This window comes from Siphateles boraxobius, unplaced genomic scaffold (assembly GCF_051911475.1).
Source record: "Siphateles boraxobius isolate OS27281-9 unplaced genomic scaffold, OSU_SipBor_1 56, whole genome shotgun sequence".
Classification (NCBI taxonomy): Eukaryota; Metazoa; Chordata; class Actinopteri; order Cypriniformes; family Leuciscidae; genus Siphateles; species Siphateles boraxobius.
In genome coordinates this window covers 12,100,001-12,127,500 of record NW_027509182.1, presented here as the reverse complement: position 1 = coordinate 12,127,500, position 27,500 = coordinate 12,100,001, and the positions used below count along the sequence as shown (strand labels likewise).

General features: G+C 37.2%; 1 protein-coding gene and 1 long non-coding RNA gene across 9 annotated transcripts in view; one reads left to right on the top strand and one right to left on the bottom strand.

Annotated features, from left to right (window-relative positions):
* The window catches only part of LOC143715133 (uncharacterized), a 251,763-nt gene that overhangs the window by 92,881 nt on the left and 131,382 nt on the right, over positions 1-27,500 (top strand). The gene's annotated exons all lie outside the window — the stretch shown is intronic.
* The window catches only part of rgs3a (regulator of G protein signaling 3a), a 201,527-nt gene continuing 178,800 nt past the window's right edge, over positions 4,774-27,500 (bottom strand). For 6 of the 8 annotated variants that reach the window (XM_077206789.1, XM_077206790.1, XM_077206791.1 and 3 more), the window contains 4 exons: positions 12,989-13,090; positions 10,883-10,944; positions 9,235-9,401; positions 4,774-6,448 (listed from right to left, as the gene is read on the bottom strand). In XM_077206789.1, the coding sequence (XP_077062904.1) occupies positions 6,248-6,448; positions 9,235-9,401; positions 10,883-10,944; positions 12,989-13,090 (532 nt within the window). In that variant the 3' untranslated portion in view covers positions 4,774-6,247. Of the gene's footprint in view, positions 6,449-9,234; positions 9,402-10,882; positions 10,945-12,988; positions 13,091-13,213; positions 13,351-20,043; positions 20,154-27,500 lie in introns of those variants that run through there. The other 2 variants (XM_077206795.1, XM_077206796.1) reach the window with 2 other exon arrangements.

The following is a 27,500-nucleotide window of genomic DNA, read 5'->3' as shown; positions in this document are numbered from 1 at the left end:
TAAGTTAATTTACTCAAGGCTTCCAGATCAGCATTGCCAATAGGAACCTTCTACAAGCTTTGTAATTTGAAAAGTAATTTTAAATACAAATTATAGGCTACGTTTAACGCAGTTGGTGGAATTGGCAGACGTTCCCTCAGGCATGCGTTGTGGAAACGCGTCAAAGCATTCTCATCTATAAATATGCAGCATTAATGCACAGTGATTTTGAACAAATATTTAATGTTGATAATGGTTACATAATGTTAAAACTAATCCTGCTATTGATATCTTTGTAAGACTGCCGACCCTATAGAACGGCGAAATATCGAACATTAAACTAACTTTACCGCGCTCAACCACTGTGAGGAGGGGTTCAGCGGGGAGGAAGGGAGGTTGGTCAGCCAGTCGGTCCATCTCGGGACCAGCGAGATTCGTTGAGATTAATTAATCTATTTATTTAATAATTTATCTGAGGTGCCGGAAAGCAGTTCCGCAGGTGCCGGAACGCAGGACCGTTCCGGCCCAATATAACCCCTGCATGCGTCGTGTACAACGTCAATTGCGCTGGGTGGAAGATAGGTCCCTAACCCTTACAGGCTGGTTTTCATGCCTGTTAAATTCAATATAGCGTCTAACTTGACTAAGGTCTATCATTGCAAAATTATAAGAAAAAAAAAACATTTAAAAAACATAACGATGAGAACTGAAGGCTTTCAGGAACTTGTTTGCATTTTCCTTTGGTTTCCGGACAGTTTCACAAGAAGCCGGATTGGGTTGTAGACATAGTCTGTTTGTTTCACTGAAGAAAGTGTGCTGGAGTTACAGGATCTAAACATGTACATGATTTCCACATGAACTAGTTCACGTACCTTCAGTATTATGCAATCATAAGTGACCCAAGGAGTGATAATTGGTCTCAAAGTGATTTTGTAGGGTTCCCTTTTTTTTCAGTTTCAAATACACTCACCTAAAGGATTATTAGGAACACCTGTTCAATTTCTCATTAATGCAATTATCTAATCAACCTATCACATGGCAGTTGCTGTCGAGTTATCTGGGAATTTTGTGCATCAGTATTTGCTCCTAACTCGAAAAGAGCATCAGCCAACCACAGGGGACACAGGGAACAACTCCAAATCACTTTTCAGAAGGATTTATTAAGGTTGATAACCTTAAAGAGAAGAAGAAAACAAAACAAAAAACAAAGAAAATAAAAGGATACATCATTATTTCTGATTATACTTTCAAATGTGAACAAATACAATCCAAATAAAGATTTTAACACATAAAACTGTCCAAATTTTTTCATTCACATATTTAAGCTTCCTTTCTTTCCTTATTAAATATACATATTTTTAAATATATCAATTTACACAAACTAGTTAGAAAACGTCGTACCCGTCACTGTTGCATATTCTTAACACACTTGAGAACTGTGGGCCATACACTTAAATAACAACCAAAGCATGACATTCACTGTTCTCCTCTATTCTGTACATTATAATAGTCAAATAACACAGATTTAAGTGATAATCAGTACTTCACGCAATTAAAGAGAGATGTTGTCATACCATCAGTGTCCCTGAGATGACCGATTTCTGATGCGTTTCCCGTCTCACGCGTTGCTCTCCTCAGCCTTTTAACTTTTTGGCATTCGTCATCTTCATGCAGAAATTACTCATGCATTGAATTCGCGTCTTTAGTGCACTGAAACAATCGCGTCTTTCACTTTCTCTGCACTTTAGTTCTGCGTGCATACATCCGTATGTGAGTTTCACTTTCTTCCGGGTTCACTCGGCATTCTCCGCCACTCTTTGTCACTCAATTTTAAATTCGGATTCTCAGATTCGCCGTTTTTTTTTTTTTTTTTTAACAGTGCAGCAGTCTTAGACACAAACCAGCTTTTTAGCGTCACAGTTGCTTCAATGCATTTAGGGGTGTGGTCCTGGTCAAGACAATCTCCTGAACTCCAAACTGAATGTCAGAATGGGAAAGAAAGGTGATTTAAGCAATTTTGAGCGTGGCATGGTTGTTGGTCCCAGACGGGCCGGTCTGAGTATTTCACAATCTGCTCAGGTACCGGGATTTTCACGCATAACAATTTCTAGGGTTTACAAAGAATGGTGTGAAAAGGGAAAAACATCCAGTAGGCGGCAGTCCTGTGGGCGAAAATGCCTTGTTGATGCTAGAGGTCAGAGGAGAATGGGCCGGCTGATTCAAGCTGATAGAAGAGCAACTTTGTCTGAAATAACCACTCGTTACAACCGAGGTATGCAGCAAAGCATTTGTGAAGCCACAACACGCACAACCTTGAGGCGAATGGGCTACAACAGCAGAAGACCCCACCGGGTACCACTCATCTCCACTACTTTGCAAGAGCTCACCAAAATTGGACAGTTGAAGACTGGAAAAATGTTGCCTGGTCTGATGAGTCTCGAATTGTGTTGAGACATTCAGATGGTAGAGTCAGAATTTGGTGTAAACAGAATGAGAACATGGATCCATCATGCCTTGTTACCACTGTGCAGGCTGGTGGTGGTGGTGTAATGGTGTGGGGGATGTTTTTTTTGCACACTTTAAGCCCCCTAGTGCCAATTGGGGCATCGTTTAAATGCCACGGCCTACCTGAGCATTGTTTCTGACCATGTCCATCCCTTTATGGCCACCATGTACCCATCATCTGATAGCTACTTCCAGCAGGATAATGCACCGTCAAAAAGCTCGAATCATTTCAAATTGGTTTCTTGAACATGACAATGAGTTCACTGTACTAAAATGGCCCCCACAGTCACCAGATCTCAACCCAATAGAGCATCTTTGGGATGTGGTGGAACGGGAGCTTCGTGCCCTGGATGTGCATCCCACAAATCTCCATCAACTGCAAGATGCTATCCTATCAATATGGGCCAACATTTCTAAAGAATGCTTTCAGCACCTTGTTGAATCAATGCCACGTAGAATTAAGGCAGTTCTGAAGGTGAAAGGGGGTCAAACAAAGTATTAATATGGTGTTCCTAATAATCCTTTAGGTGAGTGTATATTTGTTACATCTTTAAATTGTATAATTTGCATTGATCATTTCTGAGTAATCGATTGGTTAACATTCACCCTACATTATTTATTCTAATAGACTGCACACTACAAAGCAAAGAAATTGAGTTCAGAAGAGAAACACAGTTTTGTTGTGTATATGATTGAGTAAATTGAATAATCTCTGTTTTGCTGTGTTTTAGGTGGTGTCTGAAGAGCAGATGCTCATGAGTGTGTTCAGATAAATCTGCCATGACTACTGTGAATTATTCTGATAAAGTGCCCTTGATGGGTTGGCAGGGCTTCTTGAAGTGATCGAGGGCCACGATTCTCATCATCTCACTGAAGAGCTCACTCAATAGCTGCTGTTTGTAGTGTTGATTTTAAGAGAGGCAAGCCTTAAAATAAAGCTCATTCAGAGAGATCTCGGGCCTCATTTATAAAACATGCAAGGATTTGGTCTAAGAGAGTGTGTACGCTATCCACTCTGATGTTTAGATTTAAAAAAATGTTTTTGACATGAAAAAGTGATTAGGACCTAAACTCCCATACACACTTTTCCTTGTGGCAGAGTCGGAGTACTGCAGGTACACAGCATTAAAGTATAATATTTAGTATGCATACTTTGGTTCCAGACATATAAATTATTTTGCTCAGTCTATAGGCTATAAAATTGCCTATTATGCAGAAATATATTTCACATTCCACATCATATGCATGTTTTTTTGTGAGTACGTTTGGTATTTGCACTAACATTTTCTCTGAATCACACGTACGCACATTCGATAAATTATCTTAATTTGAATTTCGGATGGTTTCTACACAACATTTGATAAAAGAGGACCCTCCTCTCCGAAAAAAAAAAACATTCCGCAGGGATTTGTTTGATCCTCAGTTCTAAATGATAGGAAATCCTGGAAAAGGGTGTGATGAATATAACAATGAGGAATGTTATGAAATAAAGAGGGAAAACAAATAATAAATGTGTCTAGCTCAAGATTTTTGCATAAATTGTTGGGGGTTTTCTCTTATTTTTTCTTCAAAATAATTACAAATTTAGGGTGCTCTTTATTTTACAGTATGTGTACTTACATGTACTTACCTAAGAAAGTACAGGTTAATATAACTACATGGGTTAAGGTTAGGGTTAGGTGTAGGTTCAGGGTTAGTACCTAGTTATTATCTTGTAATTACCATAATAAGTACATAGTACGTACATAGGGAGGACTGTAAAATAAAGTGCTACCCAAAATTACTCTATGAAGCTATTCATCATAATTTACTTTACAGGCTGCAAATCATATACGAGTGTCGTGGTGGATTTTAATAACTTGGTCTTTTCATAACTTCCACACCAAACCTCGGGAAATGACAAAATCCATATCATTTACCAGGGTTATATCACGTGACAGTGTGGCATTATTTAATTGTCTCCATGACAACTGAGCATATTCAAAATCCCCAAACAATATTTTCATTACTATAACAAAAAAACTGAGTTTTTCCAATTTCCCATTCCCAGTTGCAGATTATTTTCAGTGGTGCAATATGCAGTAATGAGCATTTGAGGGGGAAAAAATGTGCCTAAATTGTCACGAAAACACCTTCAGGACTTCTTTCTTTTGGTATTTCTTTCTGTTGATTGTGGGGTAACACTGACCCCAGACATCTTTATAGGTTTTATAAAATACACTCAGTAATGCTCAATCATGCAATACTACTACTACTACAGCAGCAATAAAAGAGAGGCAGGAGGCAATGTTGCAATTTCTAAATCTAAATGTTTTATTTGTGTTTTGTAATGACACTTTTTAAACCTCTATGTTCTCTTGCACTTGCTATCTTAGGAGATGCGTTGAAATTGTAAACAGTGAAAATGATAAAATACATTTCATATGACTACTTACAAGCAGTGTACGTCCAAAGCAGAGGACGACCATACCTGCGCCACCCCGATTTATAACAATACATGTCATTTTATAGCTTTACGGTTCACATATTTACATAGGTACAGCATGGTACAGCGCTTCATAGTACGCCCACAAAACCTTGTGTGTTTTTATATTTTTTAACCATTTTTTCTTAAGAATCATATATACATCCATTAACCCGGCTGCCTGCTGCCAGGGAAACACAGTTAGAATAATTTGTGTACTAATGTAATCCTTACATTACCTGTAACTTAAAATAATATTAATGCAGAGCTCAATCCATTGTCTTTTTCATACAAAAGGTAAACCTATCCATAAGATAAGTCCACAAATAAAAATAATAAACATATTGCACTTACATCAGGACAGCTGCTGACCTGGATCAAAGTGGAAAAGGGAAATTTAGCTGAGTGCAATGAACAAAGCAACCAGTGAAACTTATTAATAAATAACTACATTTTTGTACTGGTAAAACATGTCTTCTTATTAACAAATGAAGGGACAGATCCTAACTGACCATGTGCCCTGTTAAATATCGAGTGCATGATTAAACCTAAAGTCAGAAAAGTGAGGAAACAAAGGGTTAAATAAGTCTGGAAGCTTCATAGTTGAGTGCCGTAATATCCTGAGAATACTGTCTCTTTCATTCCTAATATGTGGCGCTACAATGAATGGCTTATTGGCTTTACAGATCGCAGCTAAGCATGTTTTGTAAAGTCTTTAGAGACCAACGACAGTCCATTTCAAGCCCGGAGCCAAACGTCCGGTCCGTTCCTTTGTACATTTATTTGATTAAATGATATCTTGTGCCAGAAACGTCATCATGTGGCATGGAGTCACAGGAACACCAGTGAGCAGTAAGTGCATGATCATCGACGATGCTTACGTGCCGTCCAGACATCAAACCCCGTACAGACGAGACATGTTTCAGTGTCCAGGAAAGTCATCATGAAATGGAGAACGAAGAGAGGTTGGTGGCACCAGCAGTGCTCGATCAGAAGAAGAGGAAGAGCTTTAACAGTACCCAGTTGTCATAGTGTTAAAGAGGCAATAGCGGCCTCGATAATCTCCAGTACACAAATTAAATAACATTCAAATGGGAATAACCAGCATTATTCAGCATGGTGTTGCCCCACTCGTCCAGCGCCACACTATCTTTCACCATTTGTAAACGCCGCCTCGTGCATTTCTCCACCCTCTGTCTTTTGGCCACATTAACAGATAGAATGGCTGATAACAATGAAATGCTAAGTGAAAGAAACCTTGCGGATGCTACTTCTTCGAGTGTCTCTCTCTGTGTCGTCTTAGGAGGAGGATGATGTCGATGTGGTGCTTAGTTTCTTCTGATTCACTAAGTCCACGTAGAGCTCTGAGCGCAGAAATCGAGCATACGAGTCTTTCTCCATCAGGCCGTATATCCTCCTCTGGGCCAGGTCGAAGCAGGAGCGGTTGATGTCTTGCAAGTTCTCTTTAGTGTGTTCCCTGGTGTAGGAATCCAAATTCACCTGAGGGCCAAAAAGAAAAGAGACATTACTTCCACGTCCACAGTCGCTTTAGTCAGAAATGCAGGGGTGTCCAATGGACCCTATTTTCATTCTGATAACATTCACATCATTTTACTTTGTGCTTTATACTTTGGGCATTCATTTACAGAAAACTAGTTAAAACTGAATGTGAGTGTTTCTAACACAAGGGCTGAGGGAGTGATGGCAAATCTTTGTCTCTTTGTAACCAACAGAATCAATCTATTGAAATTTTGTTCCCCTCTTTTGGAAAGTCATAGAAACACTATCACTAAAGAAGTCTAGCCTTCCAATAGTTCACACAGTGGAGAGCTGGCGCTTGCAACGCCAAGGTCATGGGTTCGATTCCCAGGGAAAGCAAGAACTGATAAGAATGTAAACGTGAAATGCAATGTAAGTCGCTTTGGATAAAAGAATCTGCAAAATGCAAGTCTACCCAATTATGATGACTTCTGAGAGCCATGGAAATGTGAAATTAAACTGAATCCCTAATTCCTAGTCTTCAGGAACATTAGAAACTTCCAGGTAGGTGTTTTTGGAGTTAAACCCTACAGGACTGGACATATATTTTGTGCACAAATGACAAATTGCTGCTTCCAATATAACTTAACTGGATTTATACAACATCTGGAAGTTGGCTGCACCATATTTTGTATAGTCCACATTGAAACAAAATCACGTTTACAATGACTATGAATAATCAGTTCATACTCAGGGTTCTTACAGATGCTGTAAAATGAACTTTGAAAGACTACTTTTTTGGTTTTCAAGGACTACAATTAGAGATCTCACTTATCAAACCATATCTTTATTATCGCTCAAATTCTAAAACAGGTAAGTAGATAGACGTATACTAATAAAAGAGTTGCTGTGGCAACTTTAAGTATGGGAACATTTACAAAACTTTCAGTGCATAGAAAGTGGGAATAAACTTCTAACACGATTCTTGTTAAAAGATGTAATTAGAAAACAAATGATTTCATTTGTAAGATCTAAAGCATTTCATTGTTAATAATTATATTGCAGTCTAACGACTTGTTTGCACTAAAAATATAGTTTGAGATTTTTGTTTACTCAAATTACAGATACAAGGTATCCAATATACAAATTACAACTTATTTAATCACATATATTCAATACTAAGTATATAATGGCTATTATCGTTCAGTAAATAATATTTAATATTATAATGTTGACGTACTTGGTATTGAGCAACGGTCTGATGGGTATTTATCAACGACTTCAGTGCAGGTTACATGGTTACGCCAATAGGAGACTTTAAGAGCGATTTAGTAGAATATTCATTAAAAAAAAAGCTGATTCATTCTGGAACGAAGAAAGGTTGCAAACAAGGGAATTATTTTAACTTTGAACAACACCTTATAAGGCGCAACACTTCTGACGCTTCACTTCGAAGAGATCAATGCATTGACCAGCGCTGTCAGTCACAGGAAATCCCCAGAACCATTGAAAGGAAACTGTGACAAAGATAACGATATTTCCTCATTCAGACTGTTTTTGATTATGACCTGATTATAACCTGATTTGATTATGACCGATATGATTGACCTGAAGAATGAAAGCTGTATCATATACTTGGAAATAAATCAGCAATATCAAGCTCATAGCCATATCAGATAGGCAGCAGCGTAAATTTTACGTGAAAGTATTTATTGATTTATTTTTCCGATAAAAATGTAACTTTAATTTGGCTGTTTTCAAGGGTTTTCCAGGACTTAAATTCCAAGCACTTTAAGCACCTTGTGCGAACCCTGCATACTATTTGTGGACGTACAAAAATCCTGATCATACGTAAGTCATGTAGACTTCAGAAGTAGTTTGTACTACATTTTCTTTACAACAGCTCATGGAGACTGGCACACAACATTGACAGGCTAATTAACTTTTAAAAGGGAGAAGAAAACACCTCCCATATATTCTGTTGTTGACATTAGTAATGTTTGATTATTGTGTTCATACTTCATTTTAAAATCTGGGTCATGAAGCTAAAACCAGTTGAGAAACTGATCTTTTTGATATAAACCTGCTCATGAAAATCAAACTGTGGTTGGTCCCTTAAAGGGATAGTTCACCCAAAAATATTGTCATTACTTACTCACCCTTAACAGCACCCATTGACTTCCATATTAGGAAAAAAAAATACTATTGAGGTCAATTGGTGCTGTCACCAGCCTTGTTCCCAAAATTCTTTCAAATATCTTCTTTTGTGTTCAACGGAAGAAAGAAACTCATACAGGTTTGAGTAAACTATGACAAAATGTCCGTTTTTAAATGAACTATCTCTTTAACACTTCAGTGAAACGTTTTCTTCCAGTCTATCCAGAATAAGCTGAAATCTGGACTGGACTTGATGCTGGAAGTCAAAGATCTGGCGCTGTGAATCTACACAAAGCTTAGCCTGATTTTCACAGCTGGAAAGTGCAGCGAGCTCCTGCTGCTCGTCTCATTTTGAGTTTCCAAACTGCCTTCCAAGTTTGGAAAATGAAAACATGCACTCAAACTGTCAGCTGTGTGTTGTGTGCCCAAGAGGGAGTCCATTAGTCAGGCATGACATCATATCCTCCATGACTCTGACAAATGTTTTAGTTTCATGACACATTGCGGAGCATTTTAAGAATATTTCCAGCCAAGCTGCTAAATAATACAGGATGGCATTGATACTGAACTTTTATCAATTCCCAGTTGGACGTTTCAGTAGGTGTTCGCAGTCTGTAAAAGCTCAAATAAATACGAGACTTCATGCTCACCTCTTTACAGGACTGGATGGCGATGAATTCCGCATAGATTTTCTTAGCTTTCGATGTCATCTTGGACTGGGATTTAATCTTCTTGTAATCCTCGCAGGCCAGCCAGAAATCCAGATTCTCTTCACTAAACTCTGTGCGCAAGAAAGCTCTGAACGCCGCCAACCCATCTGATGAGGAAAGAAAGAGGCAGAAAAAGGGGAGATGTTATTGGATGGATAAACAGAGAGCCATGGCAACGGCAGCCTCCACGCGCGCCAACCCGTGAGTCAATACTAGCGCATTACCCAGTCCAGAACACGACTCTGACCAAGACTTCCCTGCGTTTGTTCTCATCCAAGACTCTCGCTACTATGCCTTGGACGAAACATTATTCTCTAATTAATTCAACATTTCTTGCATTTCAGTGACTCAACTGGAAATTCAAACCCTCACATTATTTGTGTTGCAGGTTGCTATAACTACAATGCAGTTTAAGCAACTGATACTGATTTTAAATAATCTTTTCATAACCAGGGATGCCATTCCCATTTTACATCTCATTCATTTTATGTGATTTAAAAGCGAATTTCCATGCCTGAAACAAGTGAAAATAAATGTGCCAGTGCTACACTGCAAAAATGCTTTTCTTTCTTAGTATTTTTGTCTTGTTTCCAGTCCAAATATCAAAAAATTCTTGAATCAAGATGTATTTACTAGATGAGTAAAATGACATAAGATATCATGTCTTGTTCTCTGGGGAAATTAATCCAAATTAGATGAGTTGTCGCTTAAAAATGCAAAATTATCTGCCAATGGGTGAAGAAAAATAATCTTAATTCAAACAGAAACAAGATTATTTTTCTTGTTTTACCCTATTGGCAGATCATTTTGCTTGTTTTAATAACTTAATTTTGATTTATTTCCCAAAACATAAGACGTAATACCTTTTTACTACTTTAGTAAACGCATCTTGATTTACGAATTTTGTGATATTTGGACTGGAAACAAGACAAAAATACTAAGTAAGAATACTAAGTACTTTTTTTGCAATGTACAAGACAACATTTAATGAAAAATGTGATAGTTTTTCCAGTGCATTTTTAAAAGTGGCTTCCTTACAGTAGCACTGCATTCTGCAACAAAAAAAATGTAATGAATTATTCTGACATTTCCTTTCAGATCTAAAGGTGGGAAGCATTAAAATAGAAGGAAGTGTGGCTCCGTCCCAAAGCACGCAATCACCTTTCCGTTCCCATAAGAGCCTGCTGATAACAGCATGTGGATGCTCTCAGCCTTTCATATGAGGGAAGCATTCACTGCGGAAAAAGCCCCAAACGTGTCTCACAAGCACTCTGAACCTCACAAAACCACTGAGTTTGAGCAAAAATGATAAGTCATGATATGGATGGTGGGCTTCTGTCGGAATGCATTAATCTGTGGTCTTTCTCTAGGACTCATCTGGGATTACTATGAAAGCCATTGAGCATGTTCAACAGAGCGTTCATTCAGTGACTCAGGAAGTCGAGAGGAAACACGAATGCCTAAAACAATGCAACAATGCAGTCGCCATCCCTGTGGATTCAAGCCAAGCCAAAAGGAATTCAGCAAATACAACAAGTTCATTATATTACATCCACAGAAGCATCATAATAAAGAAAATATATCTTACATTTGTGGACGAGCAGCTTGTCCAACGATTCTCCCCACTTCATTGCCTCTTCTGGAGTGGGCCTGCAAATAAAGGCAGTGCGGTTTTTAAGCAAACCCATCTCTGTTATGTTTCTCATTGTATGACCCATTCGAAGCTGTGCTCTCGCTCGAGTGTGTGTGTGTGTGTGTGTGTGTGTGAGGCTGAGCATCTGAGTGAGGCCTCTTTTATATGTCCCTCTGTGAAGAGGAGGAGCTGAACCAATAGGACGGCGTGTTAGACAGAGGCTCCGCCCACAGTTCCTCTCAGAGACTCATTCTTGTCTTCATCGTCTGTCTAAGCTCAACACCTACAGTCTGCAGCCGTAACACTTATTATGAGACTGCCTAATAAGGGAACATTATCTAACAGGGAAGCATTATTCGAGATAAAATCATAAAGTGTGCTGAAGCAAAAATCAGTGCTTTACAACTGTGATTATCTGACCTACTTGCAACTTCTGTGCATTCATTTGATCACATCTGTTCCATGCAACAACTCATATTTTGCAGTTCATGTATAACTGAACATACTTAAAATACTAACGCTAACAAACGCGCATCTGCAGTGTTTAACCCTAACTCTAATGATTTAACCCTGCGATGCATGACATCCACTGCATTAAACAGATCTTTGGAATTCATTTGTTGTTTTAGTATCATTGAGATACTCTTATTTTTTTGTTAACATTTGGAATTAGATGTCAATATTGAGGAACACTTTATTTCGAGGGTCCACTTTATACATTCTACTAACTATAAGTAACTTTGCAAATACATGTCAACTAACTGTCATTAGAGTATTAGTCGACTGTCTGCTTAATATCTGCTAACACTTCATTTTGATGCTCGCCAACAGACATACTGACTATAAGTAACTACATGTCAACTTATTCTACTAAACCCAAACCCTAAAACCTAAAAGTCTACTAATATACTAATGAGAGTAATTGACATCTAGTTGCAAAATGAGTTAAAGCTAGTAAAATGTCTAAACTGGGCCATCAAAATAAGGTATAACCCTACAGGGTTTTTATTAATTATTATTTACTAGTTTTAGTTTATTTAGTTTTAGCTATTTTAGTACTTCAAGTTTAAATGAATGAAAATGAGAAATGCTGCCTCGGCAACTAGCTGAAATACAATAAGTTCAATTGTTTTCTATTATATTTTATTTCTGTTCTGGTATCATCTGAACTTTATATTATTTATTGACTACTAATCAGAGCGTGACATTAACTTTTTTGCTCACCAGCCACTGTGACTAGTGGTATATAATGCCATATAGAAGTTTTTAATATTATCTTATAATTTGGCATCATGTTTATTAGGCTGCTGTCCCTTTAAGACCTGACGCACGGATCCAATATACTGTTACACATGTGTTTTCTTTCTCAACTGTTTACATTCACTTAAAACATAACTGACTGTGTTTAAGTGAATACTCGCCAAAACCAGAATTTTGAAAATATTTTGTGTGTATTTGACTGTTTAAGCGCACAATAAGCAGTGAAAACGGACTCAAGTTGGTTTTATGTTTGCATATTTTGAGTGTGAGCACAAAATCTGCGGGAATGAGTAAAATTATGCACAATACGTGCAATCCCATACTGAAATTCAAGCCCTGTAACACCAACAATATTCATCCGGAGAGAATATAACGAGTGAGTGAGGAGAGGCGGGTGTGTGTGTATTGGTGTATGAGAAGCATTTCAGATATTTCAGTATCGGTATAAAAAAATCGATATTTTTGACAACACTACATCACACATAGTTTATTATGTCAGATGCCTTTAAAAAAAATACAAATAAAAATGTATATGTTATAAATAAAATTCAACCCGCCAAAGTGGCAAGTAGGAGTGACTGCGTTACACACTGCTGAAATACACACACACATGGCAGGTGTTAATGTCAAGCCCTGCTGGTAATATATCGTTAATATCACAACATTCTCACTTCCAAGCGTATTGATCTAAAAGACATCCTTTCGGTTAGTCTGTCTCTTTCATCCCACACACATGAGCAGAGAGCCACCAGCTGGATCCTTCCCCAGCAAGCAGGCGGACACACACACACACACACTTACTTGATAGACTTCAAGGTTTTGTCGAGCTTGCCGACTGGTGTGCTTCCGGGAGACTCATTCCTTCTCCTCAGGAAAGCGAGTCGGTTCTTCATGTCTTTGGCCCTGCAGAAAAACGCACAGAAGTGTAAGGGTTGAGTTCTGCTGGTCATAACAAAACAAAACCAACACATCGATCTCAGTCCCGGAAAACACAACGGCATAATTCCAAAACGCGGTAACCCATACATGTTTTCCTCAATCCGCAGTTATCAAAGTTGAGCCGTCGTTTGAAGTTCCTCTCAGTTCTTTCTGCCTCTCGTCGATCTCTCTTCTTCGTCTGAGCGAGCGGATGAGTGAAGGGAGGGTTCTCAACTCTCCACACCGTCGATCCGTTGTTCAGGAGCCACCGGGGGTCCCGGGAGCCCTAACCTAAGGCCGACGGGCCCCGGGGACTGACTGTTCACCCCTAGATCCCCGTCTCATGAGATGAACCCACAGATGCTCTTCCAGAGGAGCACTGATTTCCACTGTGGTTTGCAGATCCTCTGCCCTCATCATCTCATCTGACCTCTCGTAACACAGGCACACGCTCATGACTGCACCAAAAAAAGCTGCTCAATCCCATTTTTGGCCCTCCGAAGGCCGGAGATCCTACATAAAGCACACGCGGAGAGTTCCTGCGGTCCAGGATCGAGCAATAAACCCTCTTAACTCAAAAGCAATATGATACAAAAATAATACTGAATAAAATATAATTAAAAATGATCATATACACTCTCAGAAAAAAGGTACAAAAGCTGTCACTGGGACAGTACCCTTCAAAAGGGTTTTAATATGTACTATTTAGGTACTAATATGTACACTTTTGGTACCAGTATGTACCTTTGAGGGACTGATATGCACTCTTTAGGTACAAATGTGTACCTTTTGAAAAGGTACCGCCACAGTGACAGCTTTTGTACCTTTTTTTCTGAGAATGTAATAAAGCATATTTTTTCAGCTGTTGAGTGTAACAGTTTTGAATGTGGCTCATCTCATCAGGACTAACATTTTTGTGATTTAAACACTGTTTATTGATTTGTTTTCCTGGCAGTTTGTATAAATCTGTCGAAATCTCTGTATATACACTTCCGTTTAAAAGTTTGGGGTCGGTAAGATTTGTTCATGTTTTTTAAATAAATCTCTTCTGCTCACCAAGGCTGCATTTATTTAATCAAACATACAGTAAAAACGTAATATTGCCAGATATTATTACAATTTCAAATAGTTATGTGAATATATTGTAAAATGTAATTTATTCCAGTGATCAAAGCTGATTTTTTCAGTCTTCGGTGTCACATGATCCTTCAGAAATCATTCTAATATGAGGATTTGCTGCACAAGAAACATTTATGATTATTATCAATGTTGAAAACAGATATTTTGAGGAAACCGTGTGACATTTTTTTCACAGAGTTCAAAAGAAAAACATTTTTTATAACATTACAAACTGCCACTTTTGACCAATGTACTGCATCTAATAATTTCTTTAAAAAAAGGTTTATATAGGATAGTGACGACAATCTGCTAAACAAGTCAAACAAGGGCATTATACTGTATCATAAATACTACAGCACTTATGGCAGTATTAATTGTTTCCAGTAATGTTAACACAGCTACAGCAGAAACAATCAAGTCAGGTTCTGTAAAACCACTGGTTAATAATCCGGGCATATTCAGCCCTCGGGGTTTGATGACGGAAAGCGTAGACGAGCCTCGACAGGAAAAAGGAAGTCTGCAACTATTTATGACATATTGCGTTGTGCTGTAGGAGCTACGAATTCCCCTTCTTCAGAAAGACCAACACTGGACAAGATACAACACTGGGATCTTCTCTATCCAGGTCAAGTCTTGATCTGAAACATCAGGACTGAAGAAACAAGTTTCATTTGCGAAATTGTTTAGTTTAAGCCAAGACTGTTAGTGCCTGAGAATCTGCTCAACGATCTGGGAAACGGGATGATGAAACATTAGTCAGCTTCACTGTGACTAACTGAGAGGAAGCTCCTCACACCAGATGTTTCAGAAAAAACCAAATCCATGAAATAATGAATGAGTCCAAATGCAATACACACATTTACCTCAGTGTAAATGAGGACATACACTGCTATAGTTCAATATAATTTATTACAGTGACGTTTGCCTTATTTAATACATTATTAATGACTTGTGTTTACCCTCCAAAGGAAAGATTTGTCAGAGTTAGATAACTGGAAACACTTCACACTCATTTTCAATATTCTGTTATAATATTTGCCATTTTTAAGATATTTAAACTCTTATCTGAAATGGTAAAGTCCAATCTGGTTCATATTTACTCTAGCTATATCTGACGTTTGCCAAAGGCATCTTTTTATTTGGGAAATGAGAATGTGAAAGCCGCGGGAGTCTGATCAGATAACATAAAAACTGCTGAAAACATCAGGATTTTTGGGAGATAAACTGACTCGCATAATTTCAAACAGCTCTCAAAACATGGAAAATGCCAAAAAAATGCAGTATTTTGGATGGATTGTGATTCCACTTGCAAGCTTGTATGTCAAACGTTGCCCATTTGCGAAAGAAATGGAGCAGAGGAAAAAAATAAATCAAATTCCAAAGCTCTTCTTGAACAAAAATGGTGCTTTTACAAGGAATAAATGAATGCTGACCAATAGGAATGCATCGGAGCGATTTATTTTTAACTTCCAGTGGGAAGATCTGGATTGAATTGTGAGGGTCTGAGAAGGAGGGTGTTGGATCGTACACACTCGCCAGTTTATGGGGTCTGGAAAATATTTAGAAGTGTAATGAAACAGGTCAGGTTTCACTGCGATCTCAGAGCATTGGTGAAAACAGAAGAACACGAGCAACAGAAAAACTGAGTCCTGCAACTAATGCACTGTAGCAGACAGTGACATAAGACTGAGTTTGTCATCGTTCAGCACAGAAATATACAGGTTTGTTATGGATCTCCAACTGACATTAAATGCAATGCTGCCACCTACTGGATATGATCATTCTCAACACTATATATATCTCTGTGTAAAATATATAAAGGATTAAACGTTTACATTTGTTTGCTGTTTTTTTTTTTTTAAATCATGTTGGTATGAAAACTATTTATATTAAGTTGTTTATGAAGACAACTTTATGTTTATTTGAGTATATTCAGGGTGTGAATTATGGGGAATATGAAGCTTTACCTGTAAATATGAAGATGCATTTCTAGATGCATTTTGGCCATTAAAATGACCTGAGCAGTTAAAGTAAATATGTTATAAAACCGCGCTCATTCAGGGATGTGCATTTACTGCATGAACAAAGAACATAATGTGTTTAAAATGCATATACTTCAGTTGAATGATAACATTTGCCTTCTTTAATGCTGTTAAACTGAATGTTTAAAGGCAATGTTTACTGAATATACTGTAGAATATACAGTTTGTACAGTAAAAAAACCATTACATCTATGGAAAGTCCCCGTAAAACACATATACGTGTGTGTGTGTGTGTGTGTGTGTGTGTGTGTGTGTGTGTGTGTGTGTGTGTGTGTGTGTGTGTGTGTGTGTGTGTGTGTGTGTGTGTGTGTGTGTGTGTGCGTGCGTTTGTGTGTGTGTGTGTGTGTGTGTGTGTGTGTGTGTGTGTGTGTGTGTGTGTGTGTGTGTGTGTGTGTGTGTGTGTGTGTGTGTGTGTGTGTGTGTGTGTGCGTGCGTGTGTTTGTGTGTGTGTGTGTGTGTGTGTGTGTGTGTGTGTGTGTGTGTGTGTGTGTGTGTGTGTGTGTGTGTGTGTGTGTGTGTGTGTGTGTGTGTGTGTGTGTGTGGCCTGGTAAACCCTACCTACAAAATGTCCCCATAAGGATGGCAATATCTGAAATCCTTGTTCGTGTGGGGACATTTTTTGGTCCCCATGAGGAAAACAGCTTATAAATCATACTAAGTGATGTTTTTTGAAAATGTAAAAATGCATAAAGTTTTCTGTGATGGGTAGGTTTAGGGGTAGGGTTAGTGTAAGGGAATATAATATACAGTTTGTACAGTATAAAAATCATTATGTCTATGGAAAATCCCCATAAAACATGGAAACACTACTGTGTGTGTGTGTGTGTGTGTGTGTGTGTGTGTGTGTGTGTGTGTGTGTGTGTGTGTGTGTGTGTGTGTGTGTGTGTGTGTGTGTGTGTGTGTGGGGCCATTCAGTGCCACAGTGTTGAGATTCCACACTGCTTTGCAACACTGTTAGTAATGGCCATGTGGCATCAGTCAACGAGAAAAAGCCACGCCAGTGAAAATATGTTTCAGATTATTAGTTGAGCTATAAAAAGAGGAGGTAAGAGGACTGAAAAATCATATTCAAATACTCAATTACACACTCAAGCATAGTAACAGGGTTGTTACTTCTCAAACAAGGTAGGAAAATAAAGATGTACTGCATCCCAGTTACACTTAACATAGATCCCAGCGATGTTTCATTTAAATAACTTTGTCACCTAAAATTCCTTTACATTACACAGGGACTTGCATTCAAAGTTTATATTTTATAAGTTCATGCATTTGTAGGAAATCAAACCCATGCTGGACTGTATGAATTACAAACTACAAAAAATACAAATAAATACACAAATGAGTCAGTTGTTGACAAAGTAAAATACAAAGCTATTTAATTAATAAAAGTTTTTCAAAAACGTGTTTGGGATTTGCTGGAGGAGATGTTGCTTTACTCTTGCATTGTCAATACAAGATCTTGACCAAACAATTGATGCACTTCTTGATGTAAATAAATGTTATATTATTTCCATCAAGAGGTGCATCAATATTTGGTCAAGATCTTGTATGGACAATACAAGAGTAAAGCAACATCTCCTCCAGCAAATCCCAAACACTTTCAATGCATTACGATCTGATAATCCAGAGGAGCCGATTCATGTGTGAAAATGATTCTTCATGTTCCTCTCAACCATTCTTTCACAATCCTGATGAATCTGACATTATCATCATTTCAAGATGTGTTTATCATCATGCCTTTTGATAAGTGCCATAAGCATTTGCCTATTTAAATCCAAACAGGGATTTTTTTATTTTTTTTGGCTGTGCAGTGTGTGTGTGTGTGTGTGTGTGTGTGTGTGTGTGTGTGTGTGTGTGTGTGTGTGTGTGTGTGTGTGTGTGTATTCACACCTCAAGAGGGTGTTGATCTCGCCTACTAATTAACTAAGCTCTTTAAGGAAGACTCTTGGAGAAAGCAGAAGAAAACGTGTGATCTCTCTGGCATAATGCATGATTATTAGCGATGTCCAGCTGTGTCAGCGAGGACTTGCGGTATGCGGTGGGAAAAGACATGAGACAGTGTCTGCGTGTCTTTAGTGTGGCAGCAGTCAGAGGTCTATCAGAGACAGCTTCAGAGCCGATCGGGACAGAAAACACAGGGATAATTACCCAGCAGGAGCAGCTGCTCACGGGACAGGCCTGTAATCTCTCGTCAGGAACACACGCCCTCACTGGAACTCTGATCCAGCTCCAGAAGACGCTCGCAGGACACAATCATCTCCAGGCTTTCCTATTCCCTCCCTGCCCAGCTCACATTACGGCCCATAATAGAGTCAGCGCTATTCCCGGCTGTGAAACCAGGACACTTGCTGTGGGAAACACATTTAGAGCGTGACAGCGATTTAAAAGCAGTGTGATGTGGGTTCAGATCCCAACATGAGTGCAGTTTCTATAGCACTGGATTTCTCCGCCGAAACACATGTTGTTGGTGTTTCTTTAAATAGTCAATGTGATTTTGTACGTGTACATGAACCACACAACACATCTGCTGTTGTTAAGTAGTGTGTACAAGTGTGTTTCAACATCACTTTCAGTGTCAGCCTCTCATTAATGCATCAACACTGGGGCTCCTCGTGTGCGTGCGCGCCCAAAAAAATGCTCAAGTGAATGTTCGATAATGCTTTTTCATTTCATACTGCATTTTATGGTATTAACTTATATGTATGCACTGTTTTTACCATTTTTTGAGCATAGAACTGAAAAATATAATATCCAAGTTGAACTGTCATGTATCTTAAATGCTTTGGAGCACAGAGTTTCTCTATATTTTTTAAGAAGACGCGTGACGGATTATTGCTGATGTGAAAAAAGTCTATAATTTATTAAAAAAATAATAAAACCCTTAAAAGGTTTATTGTTAGGAAAAATGCACAAAAATATTGTAACATTTTTATATGAAACATATATTTAAGCTTGCGATAAAATAATAGCCATAAATCTAAACGAGAATTTTTTTCTGGTTTCTACTGTATATGAAAACATGAGTTTTCAGTCATATGTTGTGTGGGCGCAGTACCAAACGTTTCCACTAGAGGAAATTCGTCTCCATTTATTTTCTAATGCACACATTTTTATTGCGAGGAGCACAAGTTTGACATTTTTTTTTCAGGACCATTTAACTTTTTTTAATCATATCCATGATTTGAGTATATGATGTTCACACAGCAAGTGCCAAACCCTTTATCAAGTTTCGCACCATTTCAAATAAGTAAAAAAATCACACACCAAAAAAAAAACCATTTCAAACCCAATGCTCAATCTCAGTTTCATAGACAACCCGATTAAATATAAATATAAATAAATAAATAAATAATAAAAGTCAAGCTCAATGTGGTGACGCTTTACATCTCTACCATTAATCTCTATTATGATTCTAATTAGATTTCCATTACTGAAATTCTGAAAATGTTTGTATTAAAATATTGAATTACTGACGTATACTGAAGTGTAGCAACATATTTAAACCAACACTAACTGGTAAAGACTATTCCAGGCAAATAATAGCAGAGTTTCACCAAAGCAACATCCAAACATGAAAACCCAGAAGAAGTAAAAACTCAAGCCTTCCCGTGTCATCTCTCAAACACCACAGGAGACATGAACTCCAGTCACCCTCATCTTCTCCCGTTTCTAAAATATCCGTCTATTTCTGTTTTCTCTTCCTCCCTCCCTCTTCTCATTAGCGTGAGAACTCTCGGAGCAACAGAGGAGAACACTTGAGGAGCGTTTGGTCCCTACCTTTCCAGGTACTTCTCCGAGAAATCCACCATTGTGTGTAACGTGTGTGTGTCTGTTGGTGTGTGTGTGTGTGTGTGCGGGACGGGGTGGTTGAACACTCACATTCCTCCAACAGAGAGAGAGAGTGTGTGTCTTTATATAGCACAGGATCTCAGAGAGGCAGAACTACTGTGAGCCAATCACAGGCCAGATCTATCTATCTATCTATCTATCTATCTATCTATCTATCTATCTATCTATCTATCTATCTATCTATCTATCTATCTATCTATCTGTCTGTCTGTCTGTCTGTCTGTCTGTCTGTCCGTCTGTCTGTCTATCTATCTATCTATCTATCTATCTATCTATCTATCTATCTATCTATCTATCTATCTATCTATCTATCTATTTGTCTGTCTATCTATCTATCTATCTATATATCTATCTATCTGTCTGTCTTTCTATCTGTCTGTCTGTCTATCTATCTATCTGTCCATCTATCTATCATTGATCCATCTATCTATCTATCTATCTATCTATCTATCTATCTATCTATCTATCTATCTATGTATCTATGTATCTATCTATCATCTATCTATCTATCTATCTATCTATCTATCTATCTATCTGTCTATCTATCTGTCTGTCTATCTATCTATCTATCTATCTATCTATATATCTGTCTGTCTTTCTGTCTGTCTGTCTATCTATCTATCCATCTATCTATCTGTCTGTCCATCTATCTATCATTGATCCAGCTATCTATCTATCTATCTATCCATCTATCTATCTATCATCTATCTATCTATCTATTCATCTATCCGTCTATCTGATAGATAGATAGATTGATTGATAGATAGATAGATAGATAGATAGATGATAGATGATAGATAGATAGATGATAGATGATAGATAGATGATAGATAGATGATATATGATAGATAGATAGATAGATAGATAGATAGACAGACAGACAGACAGACAGACAGATAGATAGATAGATAGATAGATAGATAGATAGATAGATAGATAGATAGATAGATAGATAGATAGATAGATAGATAGATAGATAGAAAGATAGATGATAGATAGATGATATATGATAGATAGATAGATAGATAGACAGATAGATAGATAGATAGATAGATAGATAGATAGATAGATAGATAGATAGATAGATAGATAGATAGATAGATAGATAGATAGATGATAGATGATAGATAGATGATAGATAGATGATATATGATAGATAGATAGATAGACAGACAGATAGATAGATAGATAGATAGATAGATAGATAGATAGATAGATAGATAGATAGATAGATAGATAGATAGATAGATGATATATGATAGATAGATAGATAGATAGATAGATAGATGATAGATGATAGACAGATGATAGATAGATGATATATGATAGATAGATAGATAGACAGACAGATAGATAGATAGATAGATAGATAGATAGATAGATAGATAGATAGATAGACAGATAGATAGATAGATAGATAGACAGATAGATAGATAGATAGATAGATAGATAGATAGATAGATAGATAGATAGATAGATAGATAGATAGATAGATAGATAGATAGATAGATAGATAGACAGACAGATAGATAGATAGATAGATAGATAGACAGACAGACAGACAGACAGACAGACAGATAGATAGACAGACAGACAGACAGACAGACAGATAGATAGATAGATAGATAGATAGATAGATAGATAGATAGATAGATAGATAGATAGATAGATAGATAGACAGATAGACAGATAGATAGATAGATAGATAGATAGATAGATAGATAGATAGATAGATAGATAGACAGATAGATAGATAGATAGATAGATAGATAGATAGATAGATAGATAGATAGATAGATAGATAGATAGATAGATAGATGATATGCGCAGAAGCATAAAACAGGCTTTAGTAGACTCTGCATACAGTTTTTCTCAATCGCTTTGGCTCAATTCTCAAATGAGACTTTTTTCACAAAACAATAAGTCGAGATCTCTGAACAATGAGTTTCTTGATCACATCAGATTTGAATTTCTTACTGATTTACTGTAAACAAACTGCATGTGCTTGACACATGTGTGCAAAAGAGTAAGTACAATTGTCCACAATTTGCACAATGACTATATATGAACATGGCTTGTTGATCGAAACTGATGAGTTGATTCTCAGTGAAACGGTCAAACTCTTCACAACTTTTAAACGTTCTTTCATTGTGTGAGCGTTCACGTGCAAAATGATCCATTCAGTGATCAAAATCTGTCAGACATGTTATATCCCATAAATATTTATGCCATGGAATGTTTGTAATGTTTGCTAATCAGAATCGTATCCATCAATCTCTGAACAGCAGGAGCTACATCTGTATAAATACATTTGTATTTTCAGTTTAGATGCAACACATTCCTGCAAAAAATGAACGTACTGTATATATACAAATACTTTTTTTGTGTACTACAGTATTGACTTTTCCCAGTCGATTTTTACATACCGTCTGAATCTGTATTTAAAATGCTCCATGTGATACACAGACAAAAAAAAAACGAAACATATTGATCAGTGTGACTCACACAATGACAAAAACACTTATTTTTGGTACCATTGGCCAATACTGACACAATAACAAGGTTTTGAAGCATGAATGAAATGTTTTGGGTGAGCTGCTATGTTTTGCAGACATGCAATAGAGTTCTGATGTTCCAGCAAACAGCTGTGACAATTGAGCGCACAGTTTAGTGAACGTCAATACCGCGAATGAGAATAACTGTAATATCTGCAAACTCTTTATTTTGATGCCCTCCAACACACTATAAGTAACGTACATGTAAACTTATCCTACTTACACCTAACCCTAAATAGATCTAAATAGATCAAATGAGACAGTAAAAACTGTTACATTATATATATATATAAAAGCCTATTTCAAATAAATGTAATTCTATGAAGTTTCTATTAATCAAAGAATCCTGAAAGAAATATCAGTTTCCACAAAAAGTATGAAGCAGCACATCTGTTTTCAACATTGATAATAATCAGAAATGTTTCTTGAGCAGCAAATCATCATATTAGAATGATTTCTGAAGGATCATGTGACACCGAAGATGCTGATCACAGGAATAAATTACATTTTAAAAGCTATTCAAAACAGTTAATATCTCACAAGATTATGAGCACATAAATTAAAAACATTAAATCGGTAATCTTACGGACCCCAAACTTTTGAGCGGTAGTGAATATATATATATATATATTTTCTTCTTCTTCTTTTTTTTTTCTCCCGGTTCAGGAATCAATTCTGACATTTAGAATTATTTTAATTGTCTGGGTGGTGTAACTGTCTAGAGATTGGTAGTTGGGCCTACTCTTTTATTATTATCCATAAGTTATCTCTCATTTATTGTAAATAGAGAATAAATTATAAAATATGATTATAAAATAGACAGATATACTGTAAAAAGTAATGTGACACAAGGACGAACTCTGAAAAACTGGCTTGATTTATCCACTAAAATCTGCTTCTCAAATATCATACATATATTTCAAATGAGAGTGCATGCTATGAATCACGGAGGAGATGTTGGTGCATGATCAGTGTCTTTCATCAGATCCCAGCACTCTGTGGGATTTCTCTGTGAATGGTTACGCTCATAATGAAGTAGTGTGATGACAGCCAGCGTGGGACAGGCGGTCTCCACACCTGGGAACTGTGTTGACAGACTGTGAATGTGTCCCGTCAGAAGAAAGCAGCTGTGTGCCCTCGGGTGAGCCTGAGCCCATAACTCAGACTGCTCTTCTACTGCTGTACTGCTCTCTTTCTGTGTCTCAGTGTCTCATAAACCAGGTGTGAGGAAAACAACTTCCCTCTGTTAGAGCCGAACCAGGTGCACATTAACGGATCTGTGCGAGGAGCTTTTATATCAAACCTGGAAAAGCTTCCCGCTACTTCAGATCAATTTCACACGCCATTGTGTTTTTAATAGTGCTGTGCAACGATTAATCGCACCCAAAATAAAAGTTTGTTTACATAATATGTGTGTGTGTACTGTGTATAATTATTTTGTATATATAAATACACACACATGCATGTGTATATTTAAGAAAAAAATTGTTATTTATACATAAAATATTAATATTTATAATATAAATTATATATACAGTATATACATGCAGATATTTCTTAAATATATAGGCTACATGCATGTGTGTGTATTTATATATAAAAAATAATTTAACAGTACACACACGTATATTATGTAAACACAAACTTTTATTTTGGATGCGATCAATCGCAATTAATCGTTGCACAGCCACAGTGTTTAAGTGAGCACACATCTGTTTAGAGCAATCTGGGTGATCCGAATACGTCGTTACTAAATGTAAAAAGCCGCATAATCCCTTCTCAGTGAGGCTTCGCCATCTTAGATGTGAGAAGACATACAGCTAATAAAATGAGATCATGAACCAAGGGGTCGGGCACAGGGCCGAATAGCCGGAAGTAGGCGGAATAGGCAAATGCTAGGGGCGCCACTCAATAGGGGCGGCAAAATGAAATTTTTTTTGATTTTTTTTTTTTACTAATACTATTTTAAAAACATTAATTCAAAATACTACAAAATAAAGCAAAAAAACTCCACAAAAACTTAACTAAGTCCCCCGACTCCGGTCCGGCGCATCAATCTTCCCCCGCCCAGCGAGTGCTTGAAGTGCGCCAGCGCGCGCGATCAGTTTACTGTTGGTAATTTGTTGTGTAGCGTCGCCGCTTGCTGGATCCAATGTAGACAGCATTGCTTTCGTTTGAGGGCACTTAACACACTCAAGCACCCCGTAGAAACGGGCCTGGCAGCTCGCGCCAGGTCTAGACATGGTGAAAGTTACCTGATTGTGACGGATGGCCAAATTTACATGACATATTTTAGATTAGCATTATAGTCTGCAATAGATACAGTGCCAAACGGAAGAGAAGAGGATAAAAGGGGATAAAGACAGAGGTAATGTAATGAATGAACAGTTTATCTAATTGCATAGTAGTAAGATATATAATTTAATGGCAGTTATTTTTACCTTAAACTTTAAGCTAACAGTTGTTCTGAGATCTCCAGAGGCCACAGACAGTGTGATTTGTAACAATCACGTCAGTTTTTTTAGACGCATTCACTATCGCTTTTATTAATTAATGTTTTACTCTACAGTTGTGCAGTTTTGAGGGGGATATATGGCATTTTTTACATTTATTTGCCAAAATTATTAATTATATTTATATAGGCTACAGGTTTATTAAAAGTAGCAATGTTTTATGTGATATTAACATTAAAGAAGACATTTCGCATTTTCATTCATGGTGAAAACATGAAACGTGCCATAGTTTACTGGAAGATTGCTGCCATCAACTGCAAAACAAACACTTTTGCTAGCGCTCAATGAATAGTTTGTGCATGAATGACATTTGGACGATGACATCACTGTTTTATCCAGAGCGGCTATATATACTGAACAAAATTATAAACGCAACAAAACTGTAAAGCTGTAAATATATAATGCAAAATAAATAATCTATATTGTAAAAAGCGACTTATTAAAAATAAATGGGACTTGACTTGAATGCTAGGTGTAATGCTCTTGCTATTTGTGTTTAGGCTGTAATGTGTGTGTATATATATATATACATACATATATAGGATAAATGACAGGGTGAAATGAACTATGATGCATCGGGCACCAGGTAAAATCTTGCCTAGGGCAGCAAATTGGCCAGGGCCGGCCCTGGTCGGGCAAGCTAGGAAAGTGATTCCTGTCACATATCCCGTGTGGAAACATGCAAAAACATCTCTTTAATGTCCAACTACCGGTGTGTCTCGAACAAAACTCTTGAATATTTTCTTTCTGACCTGCATCGCATCTAAATCTAGAGTTTCTAAACCCAATGTTTAGTTGCTCATGTGAAGCACTTGGTGAGCCACAGGCTTTGTTACCTTGCGGGAAAATGGAAATACATTCCTGAAGTGGCATTTCTGCAAAAAATTATCATATGTGGCTTTTTGCATGTAATGCAACACTGTCCAGTGAGTGGCACTTAACCGTAAACACTAAACCCGAGCGAAATAAAAACTCAATAAAAACGTTTCTGTACCAGATGAGCTGCCGAGCAAGCCAACTACATCAGAAAAGACAAATATGAGCTGGTTATGTGATGCAAATCTTTAAAGTGTATTAGTTCATAAATCATGCACTATGGTAAAAGTATGTTGAAGTCATAGCATAGCATTGTGCATGATATTAAGTCTTTATTAATTGATAACCTGCCTTTATAACCATAATTTGTGTAAAAAAAAAAGAAAACGGTTAAATTCAATTCAATTCACATTTATTTGTATAGCGCTTTTCAAAATACAAATTGTGAAAAGCAGCTTTACAGAAAATGCACGAGTCCACATTACAATTTAGAGTTTCTGTTATCAGAGGAAACAGTCCAAGTTATGGATTTCAGAAATGTACACATACAAATCAGAGTTAGCTAACAATGTATTCATTTAAACAATGTATTAATCTAAGGAGAAGCATTGAAGTAATGAATACATGTTAGTAAACTAATTATTCGGATATATAGAAAAATGTAGCATTGGTGCATGTTGTTCATTTCATCTGGAATCTGCAGTGAATTATATGCATATCTTTAGAGTTTTGCAGAAATGTTATTTTTCCAATGAGCCAATGTTGGATTGTGAAGAGTGGCTGAGATGTCGTCTACATACTGTAGAGTATATGTAAGTTCAAGGAAGTGAAGAGTGTTGTTACTCAAAGATGTGCAGTGTCACATTCCTGTTTATTGTTTTGATGTCGTTCATCTAAATGAGGCTCAATTTCACATGTATTTCACAACACAGTGTTACCCACATTCAACACTTCTGTAACACACTGAGTCGTGTGTGTGTGTGTGTGTGTGTGTGTGTGTGTGTGTGTGTGTGTGTGTGTGTGTGTGTGTGTGTGTGTGTGTGTGTGTGTGTGTGTGTGTGTGTGTGTGTGTGTGTGTGTGTGTGTGTGTGTGTGTGTGTGTCTCCATTCAACTAGGCCGTCTTGATCTTAATACATTAAATCAGATCACAGCAAAAAGGCAAAGGATATTAGCACCAAATAATGGTAGTTGCTATTTACACTATAAGTGCAAGTACACTTTTATATACACACTGTTGTGCAAATACATACTATTCCAGCCAGTCCAATCAATGCTAGGATACTTTAAATTTCTATTATAGGCCTATTAAATACATGTAAAACACTTTAATCCCACACTTTATTTCCACTTGCTGAATATATTCTTCAGTTTTTATTTATCATAAACACTTCCGAGCTGATATGCGATGAGAAAAGGGAGAAGAATAGGATCAGAAAAATGTGGATCAAATATGGGGGCAGTCAAGAGACGAAAGCTAAATCCACTTGTCTCACGTTCTGC